Genomic DNA, 11718 nt, shown 5'->3' on the forward strand with positions numbered 1-11718 from the left:
CAGTCCAGAAAAGGTATTATTGCCATATTTGGCAACAGCAAAAGAAAGAATATAGATATCAGGACATACGAGTATCTATACCTTTCCTGCTCAGAACACTATAGTTTCAAACACACCCGCCCTATTCTGCAATAGCCATCACACCATATCATCTCGATCGGCCTACGCAAATATTTAAATATTTTCAATATACAGTTAGGTATGGGTCTATAGGTATTTATTTATTAACAATAAACAGTGTGTATCTGTATCTTATGCTATGACACAATCATTTTTTCCCCTTTCAACCCATATCTAAGGTATGAGTACATATCCAAGTGAGTTCTTTATAATAAGGTATCCGTCATCGGCATTCACTGACTACGTCACTAATTGGGAAAAGTAAAATTTCTTATCTGTATATTTCGATAAAAAAAAACAAGTAACACAAAAAAGATACACGCTGAAAGTGTGAAAAAATCGGCCAAGAAAAAATATATAAAATTCTGCAATCATTAAGCACCGTATACAGTCTGAATCGATCCGCGGATCAAATAACACTTAAACCGTGTGAACTACATCAGATCACATAACGTCACATCAATATTCAATATTATCTGTCTGGTGTATTTTTAATTATTAGATGCAACTCAAAAGATACAGAAAAAAAAGTGAATTCAACATATTTTTCTATATTTTGTCTAAGTGAATTCCTCGATTCGGAATTAGTGAAAAATTCAAACAGAGTTGCACAATTTATAAAAGTGAAAAAGTGAGAATAGAAAAATTCTTGGTTAGCCCAAAAGAAGCTGTAATAAAAATCCTCATCAAAATGTCTCAAAGATTTGAAATAAGTGAAAAATGTAAGTGTAGCCCATAGCATCCAAAAAAAATATTCATTTCAAAATTTTATAAAATCAAAAAATTGTGAAATTAATAAAAATATGTACATCTCTACTTTTGTTCATAAATTAACTTTATATCGCCAATGATTCTTAACCTACCTCAAATAAAACCTCGATAAGATTTCACACGCTTAAATACCGATCTTGATAATTGTTTATTTATAATTGAAAAATCGTCTATTGACCCGCATATAGAGTGTGCCATAAGTCTGACAACGGCAAAGTGTTTATAAATTATTGCGAAATACCTCTTCTTCGCAGCTCGTTCTACTTTGTCTATAAAATGTCCAAATGATATTTATGAATCGATAATCAATTCAAATTTATTTTTGTTAATGAATTTATATTGTGAAAACAAAAACAAGAAAAAATAGTAAAAACAGTGCCAGGTTTGAAGAAACCTTATCGTGTTTTATAAGTGTGTTAATTTGTTAAGATATCACTGCATCGTCGTCGGTCGTTATCTTTACATCAAAAGTGTAAAGTTTTAGTTTTTTTTGTTTTAAAGTTTAGCAAATTTTAAAATATAAAGACAAAGTTTATCTTGTACCTTTAATTGTTAGTTAAATAAAACTATATGGATAATTGAATATGGCTGCATGGATTTAAATTGGACTTTAGATTTTGATATAGTATTTATTTCATCAGATAGGTATAAGCTTAATTTTAGAAAAACCCAGTCTGTTCTAAATATACATTTTGAACGTGTACATAGGTCAGTTACTCCAATCTTTTCACATTTATCATCATTTCACGTCGCTTGATATTTGATGATACTTATAATCAAATCTTGATAGATAGATAGTATTAATAGACCTTATTATTAAAGTCGACTTTTAGTAATAAACCATTTATTTGAAATCAAAAAAATTGGACTCAACATTTATGGTTTATTATTTCTGATCATTACAATATATGGTAATTTTTACCAAATTTTAAAGTCCATTCTATGTTTGATTATTGGTAAGGTCTAAAAAGTATATATTAAATCAAGAAAATACTAAAAGAACGGCTCAAAAGATAGTTACATTTTAAAATCATTTAAAATGGTCCCTACATAATTCTCTTATTCTGCGGTAAAGGATTACATACATACATAAGACTTTTGGTACTCTTGTCAAATGGCAAAGATGCTAGCAAAAAATAAATCTGTACTAATAACGAAATATGAACATCTTATGGGAGACATAACGTCGATTTTTGAAAAAAATTAGTCAAGCTTAGAAACTGATGTTTCCAATAATTTCAGAGAATTTCTTAGACCATAGACAAATAATTTGGTGCACAAAACTGCAGTCGTAGGAATATTCCATCACAAATTTGGACTTGTCAGCTACCTCAGAAAATGTCTCCGTCGGGAACTGCGAAAAAGCCGAGTTTTTGTCACCTAAAACCTAAAGTGTATTAAAAAATACTACCTACTGTCTATTGTCTTAAGTGTTTTGAGAGTAATGCTTCATTGAAATATTAACAAGAGTTTTGTAAATACGTTAATTTAAAGCCATTTGACGGCCTAAGAGGTTTGTTAAAAATAGTGTGTTTTTGTTTATATAAACTATGAAAGGATATTCCTTGAATACAGACACATTATCCTTGTCATAATTTTTTACACAAAAGCAAGATTGTATATGTATTGCTTAGTTTATTGTTTAACTTTAAGCTTAAACAATAACTTTTCATGACTTTGGTTTTTTCATCAATACTTTTTCCCAATTTTGGAAGTACTCTCAACTATAGAGATTATTTTTTTAATCGTACATCAAGAATGCCAAAAACCAGGAATGCTCTTTCTAATTCCGTTTCTATTCCCACTTTAATATTCATAACATTAATTTAAATAAGCATTTGTATCTTCTCGTAAATCCTTCACCTAAGACATTTTAAGGGTTGTAAAAACCCGTATTGAGTGTGCAAATTAAAATCAAACAAATATTGAAGATGATGTTGCAATATACATTCGAAAAACCTGCCGTTTTAATTCTTCCAATGAAAATTACTACCGACGGACTGTTTCAAAAACTCATAACTAACCTACGACAAAATATTCAAAACAATTTCGAATGATTCCTCTCTCATTTCCATATATGGATCTAATCGACAACCTAATCAACAAAAAAGTAGATAATTTTTATTCTCATTCATGCACACATTAAAAGATTTAGATACAAATAAAACAAACTAAACAACATCATCATCATTACCATCAATAAATTTCAGTTATATTACGATATTTGATATGACAATAATGCGTCATCTTATCAAATTGTATAATTCACCAATACTTCCTCCATATACATTTCCCAACCTATACTCTCTGTCTGTGTGTCTAAAAGTAATCTACGTCATAAAATGAAGACGAAAGGCATATCAAGACTTTACCCTCAAAACCAACAACTGCTTCAAAAACATGAATGAATCGCAACCGCAGCAATATTCACGATTACTCATATCTCTTTTTCCATAGAAATTCATGCGAAAAAATTGTTCCTCTATACAACAGACTTTGACTAATATCATTCCGTTTTGGTCGGTATTCAGTCCGTTCGATGTGAACGAGTTTAACTCTCTCTCTAAAGTCTACAACGCTAATGTTTAGAGAACAGCGCTTCACACCACACACAGTGTATTCATGAAAAACGTGCGTCGACATAATGAAAAAAAGCAAGCTTTTCTTTACAAAGCCAAAGCCCATTCATCGAACAAAAAAAAAAACGAAAAACAGACCAGACCTTCCAAGTCCAAGTCTCCAGACATACCATAACCATTAAAGCACCTCTCTTGAAGGCGATTATAGGGTACCTTGCTTACTATACCTACGACTTGTATACCTATATAAGAAACCACAGACAGACTATACGTACCTATATATTTCTCAATGAACTTGACATTCTTCTATCCGCACTCAGCTCACACTCCAAAAATCTCTCGCTCTCTAGATATGCGATTTGGTTTAACACCAAGCTGTGAGATACAAGTATATAAAACATATATGCGTGACCCTAAAATTCCTCTAAGCTATCTCTCTTTAAAACTCTATGTAGACCAAAAATCCATCCAATCCCATCATGAAGGATTCCTCATGAAAATTTCAAATGAGTCAATCTTCAAAAAAAGGGGTTCGGGTTCTATCTAACTTCAATTCTTAGCCTCCTCGCGCTCGCAATGAATTAAAAGCCCATAAAGAAGGGCAGGGCTATCATCAATGAACATCAAGTATAAAAATAAACGTAGCTACCTATGCCCAATCTATAGGAAGCCGGCATTTAGTCCACCGAATAGATAGATAGATATACAACAACAACACAAATATAAGTTTCGAAATTCCCATGCCGCATTGCCACCATCATCATTTCATATGTCTGGTCTGGTTGAGTCTTCAGTCTGCTGATGAAAAATTGTATAAGTTGAAAATATTAGTCATGGAGTTTCATACTCAGTCAGAGATTTTTAGAAACCTCTCTGAGAGGATTTTAAGGTTGTTCCTCTTCGGAATTTTCATTTGTAGTGGTATCTTAGTCCGTCGGTTTTTATTGGACAGACTTACAACTACCATTGTGTTTTTAATACGTCATAACCTATGAACATTCACACAGATACATTATTCAATCTCACAGATACACAATGGTTGATTTGCTCAGATACTTTACCTACCTACAACTCGCAATTCCAGTTTTAATCATCTACAAAACATAAAGATAAAACCATGAACGTATTAAATGGTTAGTTCAGTTCAGAACGTCGAATTGTTAACACGTCTTCCATAAAGCGAACAAGAAAAAAAATAATTTTTTAAGAAAGTATCTCAAAGATCGAAGACAGTTTTTGTAACGCATTTTCAATTAACACTAAGTGAAGAAAAAAATATTTCATCCTTTTTAATACAATTATCGCCTTGAAGTTTTAATAAGTGATAAGATATAATTCAAAAAATAAAGGATAAGACTTTTAACGAATAAAGTGTAATATTTAAATAAAATTTCATGACCACCGATCGTGCTTCAAACGAATATCTCTTCAACGAACAGCGACGGCAAATAGTGATCGATTTTGATCCTTTCGGAAGTTTTTATGACCGGCCTGCAGATTTGTTAAGAATTTTCTTAACCTTATTATGTGGTGTGTGTAACTATTTGATTTATTCCTAGAAAATAATTATATATAAAATAGTTATGATTGAACAAGTGTTTTTGGATGGAATTAAGCAGAATTGACTAAAAAGGATATTTGAATTTCGGATAAATTTTCTGCTTATCCGAGCCAGCCGGATATTGACTTTGATGTTGAAAAATATTTTAAGGATTGTATATTGTTACAAAATTAATTTAATTCTTCTCATTTAAGTCCTGGAGTATGATTTTTTCAATCTTACAACTGTTTAACCGCAAATTGATTTCAATTTAGTTATTAAGCGGATTATTCCATTGATTATTTGTAAGGACGAGCAATTTGTATACCTGAGACAATTTAAGGATTCAATTCAGTTTGTCACTTAGTGACCATATAGCACAACAACAATTTGCGTCAAGTGATATATTTTTTTTAAATTAAAGTTTGCCTTTTTGTAAGCCCATCGTCAAACCCGCGTTGGTTTTATTATACATTTCTCAATTACTTACTTTTTTGTTGCTGTTGTAATCCTGGTTAAACATTTTAGTCGTTTTTATTGTTTTATGACTAGTCCTGGTGTGCACGCAAAATATATGCATAAAATGTACTGGTTTATTATACTCAAACTCAAAAACAAGGTTCACAAGAATCAAAGAACAAAATAAAAACTGCAACACTAACAAGAGGTGTAAAAGTTATAAAATGTATCCCATCCGAGAGGATTACAACAATGATGGGTATCATTAAAATAAAATTTAAATTACTTTACCTGTCCTTAAGTTTATAGTGTGATTTATGAGCATTTAAATAAAATTTATTTATCCGTGCCTTTTGGGGTAAATAATTTTTAAAGTTCACTCAAAGATTGTAAATTTGTTCTAATTTTGTTGTTACTTTTTTGTTGTTGTTTAAACTTAGTATGGTATTTCCGCAACGTAAAGAATATCTATTATTATCAAATTTTAAATTGATAAGAAAATTATTTAAACTTTTACGTGCAATCAAATCGGTTTTGATATGATTTTTATTTTTTATTCAGACAGATTGTACTTAAAAGTGTATTTTTAAAGTTTAATATTTTAGATAATTATAAGATTGCATTCTAATTAAGATTTTTGTTTTTTTATTTCAGGTGGTTGCAATAACACAGCAACCAAACCAATTAGCAAAACGGCATCCACAACAAAAATTACCAAATTCCAAAGACCCACTCCGTTTAACGTGCGGTCCAAAATTAACCTAATAGCTATAGTATTAATAATGACACAATTATTATTGTCAATTGGTCAAGTCGATGCTATGAGCATGCGACCTAGACAATTAAGAAAACGACATAGTAATATGAATGCAAATTTAGACTGGGAAAATCCATGCGGTGGTGTACATATGGGAACACATTCGGGCGAGCTTAAACAACGACAAGCTGTAAGTTTAAAAATATTTACATTTATTAAGAAAATCTAAACATAAAACATATTTAGTTTTATCCGAAAGAATTGTAAATCGGATAGAATTGAATTTGACCACCAACAGATACAATTGTTAATAATTGAAATCTAATTTGAATTTGTTTTCTTTATGTTTTTATTTATAGTCACTTGAATTGGTGAAAACGCTTACTACAGATATTTACAACACAATAAAAGCAAATAACAAGCAATTGATTCAAACTGATGATATTGGTCAGTGGTCAGCATACAATAAATCCTATAAATTCTTGCCAAAGTTACGCAGAAATTCCAGCGTAAGTAATTTTGATTTCTTAATATTTAACTTATTATTTTCTGCAAAGTTTCTTCATTTAGCGAGTTATACTAGTTTTCGACAATACGGACAGAATTTCTTTTAACTAAAATTTTGAAAGCTTAACAATTTTTGTGATTAATAGTTTTTATTTAGCCTTTTTTCATCGTCTTTAAAGTTCTGATAAACTATACCTCGTTGTAATTTCATATTTTTTGAGGATTTAAATGCTGTATAATTCATTTGGATAAAAGTTATTGATACATGGATGAAAATTTACAAACAAATGTATAACAATAAATAAGTAGATATAATTTAAATACATTGAATATCTTAAATTTATAGATGTCGGATAATAGATTTTCGTGCTTAAAGCGAAAGTTGTATGTTTAAAAATAGTTTTCAATAACTGCTTTCAATTATAAATACCTGGATAAACACTTCAAGACAAAATAAACATTTGTTTAAGTATTTTCTTAGGTCTTCCTTTTGATTAAATACTTAAATACTATTGATTAAAATTCTACAAATTCTAGCAACAGTTTTAATAAAAAGGTTAAATTTTCGACAAAAAACTGTTTTTCAACAACTATGTCTCCAAAAATTGATGATTTTATAAATTTCGGTAAACTATATTTCATGTGTTACACAAGTGGATAATAGATTTTAAAGGTCAAACATTATTTTTTTCATTCTAAATTACTTTCTTTCTTCGGATAAATATCATTGCAATTAGTGTTTACTTAAAATTTGACCAGTTGAAAATGCAGTGTACACTTTCCGCAATCGAAACAAATCTATAAAATCCTTCGAAGTAGCGACTGAAATAAGATATTTCGAGTACAATTGAACTTATTACCCTCACATATACCGTTCCTTTTCCCTCATTATAGCAAAAAAAAAAAAAATATAAAATTGTAGGTACCTAAAAAATGCCCCCATAAACGTCCATCATACTTGATGGCTCGTCTTTTCAGGTCTTTCTTGAACTATAATTCCGGTCACAACATTTAAAAAATAAAAGATGAGATGTTAATTTTGTGTGTGCTGTTAACTTGTTGTGATGTTGTGAAGCTATAAACGCATATTATGGCACAAATTATCGCATCGTTAAAACAAGTGGACAAAAAGGGAAACCTCTCTTCTGACTGAATTTTTTTTCCTTTCTGTTATGAATCACACAAAAACTGAAAGATTTTAATGGCTCATCGAATATGAATGTCAAAATATGTTGACTTAAAATTGTCTCAAGTTGTTGATGTAGCCTTACTTTTAAGTTTGTTAAAAAAAAAATTGAATCCTTTTGCCGGTTCAAAATCCCGAAACAAATCGAAGAAGGGAAAGAAGCCGAGGCACAAAAATAATTTTCTAACGCTTGTTTTAACACTATAAACACCACCATCAGAAGCAGTGAATGGTTTGTGCGTATCATATCGTAATCGTGCAATCTCTTTAGCAAAAACAAAACAAAAAAATCAGTGCTTTCCCTTAGGTGCAGACAGACATCCTACCACCTCTATAATATTCCTTGTGTGCTCCCGTGTGTCTCTCTGTGGCCTAAGAGTAGGAATGGTATAGGCTATAGGTATACACATTCGATGATGGTGATGATGATCATTAAAAATGCACATTCGCCTTGTGTCTGATGATGCTTGCTTGCACCATCACACGCTGCTGCATCCATGAAAGAGTGGGCTGCTAAGTTGTATCGCCCATAAAATCATCATCCGATTGGCGGCGTTAAGAGGCTGTGAAAAAATAAAAACAAAAAAATCAAAAAAACAAAAAAAAAAGAATATAAAATCGCGCTCCTGGGGCTCTTCTTTACTTTGGCCCTGGTTGCATGTTGTGCTGTGCATACATAAAACAATGGCCATGATAATCGTTGATGATCCATCAGCGGCAAAGGAGCCCCCATATATACTATACCTATCTGCCTACCTACATTCAAGCATCCAAGAGGAGTGATGGCGAAGAGAAATTCTCATTGTGGCGGGCAAGCAGTCATAATGACAGGAATCTCTCAACTCAGACGCCTGAGGGCGGTGATTGAGAAGTCAGGTAAAACGGAATCAAAAAAAACTTCAAAAGTTCTTGTTTTCTTTTGGCATTTTCTTTCTCCAGCCGCATTCGTAAAAAATGCTTAAAAAAACAAAAACTAAACTAAAACTGTCTTCCTACGTCATAATATATGATCTCTATTTATCTGCACTCTCATCGATCAGTCATCATATAGCCATCAGAAAACAGTGTGAAACTATGACCTAACTTTCAAACCATCAAACGGTATATGAATCACCCAGCCAGCCAAATGCCAACACTCGGTGAATTCCCCCAACGAAGCGCCTTGATCTATAGATATTTACAAACCATTACACTGTTTCTCGTACGCTGCCCCCACTCGATCTTGTCACGTTCCACCTAATTATACGATCAACTTAATATAAAAAAAAAAGCTCAGCTCAGTTCATTCAAAAAGCTTTCGCTTTCAAGATAAATAGATAGGTAGGTAAGGCACAGACGGTATAGAGTTTTGTAGATATACCTTCTTATGGCACTTTCGTTCAAGTTTTATTGACTCGAGTGACAAGTTGTTAACGATTGTTATGAAATTCATTGAGAGGAGGAATGTAGGTCATTGACATGACAAAACGGTTAATATACTATAGTATAACTCCCAGCTGATGAAGTAGCTTTTTTTTGCTGAAAAGCTTCCCACTCGATAAAAACAATAACAATATACGATCGGTTTCAGTGAATTAATTTTGCTCTTTTTTCTTTTGATTACAGGTCGCTCTTAAACGCTGGCACAGAAATATGCAAACTTTTGTTGCGTCATTCTCATATCTGCACAACAAGAGCCGAAAATTCGATGAGGCTAGACGCAACAACCAAGAAAGTCCCTTCTCAAAGGAACTCAAAGAACTGCTCCTAGATGCTCGCCATGTCCTCTGCGAAATCGAATCATCCATCAACCGTACAACTCCATACAATTCCGGCATGAACCTCACCTCACACATTTCTCCAGATGCAATGAACAAGCGCTTGAAATTCCGCACCAAGACACTCGACAGTGAGAACCGCTTCCAAGTCGATACGATCGACTTGAAGTTCGTTAAATTCTACTTCACCCAGTTCCTCAAGAAGATGATGTACATCCTGAACCACAACAAAAACCGTCTACACAACAGCAGCAGCAGCAAAAGTGTCAGTGCCAGTGAGTACGGCAGTGTAAGTGGGATAAGTTCGCCGGAAAACAGCAACGAAATCAATGCCTCCATATCTGGTCGAAGGCAAAACCGACGTGGCAGGAAACGTAACCAGCCAAAAAAGCTCCGTCATGCCCTTCAAAAGAGCAATTCAACCCCCTCAATTGCCCTGGCGTAAATCAACCACCATCAAAAGCACAGACACCATTTCCAATGGAGAAACCTAAATGCATACCCAAAACATTTCTCGTTAAAAAACATTAAACAAAACAAAAACAGTATTACCTCTAAGTTCATCCTCAGAGCATGTCCTTAAATTATACCAGTAAGAGAGGTTTAAGCACACTCAAAACATCCATTCATTCTACATAAAATGACTGATGCATTCCATTTTTGTACTTATTTAATTTAATTTTAATTTTTTTCTTACCGCATCCTCGTATTTATTTAATTTATAAAAACAAAAACAAACATAATCTGCATCTTGTTCCTATTAGTATTATTAGGCTTAAAGAATAATAAGAAATAAAACTTTGTAATATCGGGCTTAAAAACAAAAATATTTCTAGACGGGATTTCTGATCGAAAAGAAATCTCCATCTTTAGAAAAACCGTATCCAGATATACAAAAAAACACAAACATACATTATAAATAATTATTATTGTTGAATTAATTAATATTTATATTTATTAATCTCAGAACAAAAACAAAAAACAAAAGACATGTTTTAAAATTATAAAAAAGAACAAAAAAATCTTAATAACATTATGTACGTACTTAAAATATTTAAATTAGTTATTAATATATTTCTGTGATGTAATTTAAGAATTAAAAAACAAAAAATTACAATGTGTATGTGTGTAATTATAATGAAATATAAATTTGTATATAAAATCATAATCTCTCTTCATTTTATTGTAAATTAAAATTTAAACAAACAAAAAAAAAAAAACAAAAAACTCCGATCCCATATTTCAAAAGTATTTAAAAACACATCTTAAAAAAACAAAAACCAATTGTATTGTACAATAAAACCGATATATTATACATACATAATAACAATTTACGAATAAATCAAAATAACATTATTGTAAATTAAAATTATAAGATTTAAATTATTTGCTTAGTTTGTAAGAAGAAGAACAACAACAACTCTACCAAGTGTGTATATTATATACATTCCAAGATAAAACAAAATGTTTTTGATGGTAATAAACTTTTAAGAAAAACCGATAAATTTGTTCGTTTTCATTTTTTAACTTTTGGTCCATCAATTAAAAAGGTCCCGAAAGGATCGATTTATTTGTCCTAATGGTTGAACTTTCCACTATTTTTTAGCTTTTTCGAATTCTATCGGAAGTTTAAGTTTGACTTACAACTGACAAAGTTTGATATTTAGACGGGAAAACAATGAGGACGATTCTGAACATTTTTGACGTTGACAAAATTTCACTTTAACATGAAGAAGATTTCAGTTATTACACATTATAGAGTGTCTTTCTATTTCGAGTAATAGGATCCTAATAGCAAGTTTTGCATTCGTCAAATATTCCGAACTCAAGATTTTAATCAAGCAGAATTCGTAAAAAATGGCTCCTACAGCTTAAACTATTTGTTCGATTGAGTTCAAACTTGAAAACTGAGGTTTTAAGCAGATTCAAGTTAGGAGGTTTTAAACTTCTTTTTTTTTCAGACAAAAAATAACAGTAGGCCTCAAACATATTGTATTAGTTAATATTCTGTAAATTTTGTTGTCTTAACTTGTCTTCTCAAT

General features: G+C 31.4%; 1 protein-coding gene across 2 annotated transcripts; it reads left to right on the plus strand.

Annotated features, from left to right (window-relative positions):
• The first annotated feature begins 342 nt into the window (after positions 1–342).
• On the plus strand, positions 343–11147 carry LOC129946331 (uncharacterized). 2 transcript variants are annotated; one of them, XM_056056471.1, is made up of 4 exons: positions 343–842; positions 6124–6416; positions 6586–6735; positions 9525–11147. In XM_056056471.1, the coding sequence occupies exons 1-4, from the start codon at positions 812–814 to the stop codon at positions 10119–10121; spliced, it is 1071 nt and encodes a 356-aa protein (XP_055912446.1). In that variant the 5' UTR covers positions 343–811; the 3' UTR covers positions 10122–11147. The 2 variants fall into 2 exon arrangements, with proteins under 2 accessions (XP_055912446.1, XP_055912445.1); XM_056056470.1 differs by lacking the exon at positions 343–842 and adding an exon at positions 4628–5000.
• Positions 11148–11718: the final 571 nt, after the last annotated feature.

Source organism: Eupeodes corollae, chromosome 2, assembly GCF_945859685.1.
Source record: "Eupeodes corollae chromosome 2, idEupCoro1.1, whole genome shotgun sequence".
In the NCBI taxonomy this organism is placed as follows: Eukaryota; Metazoa; Arthropoda; class Insecta; order Diptera; family Syrphidae; genus Eupeodes; species Eupeodes corollae.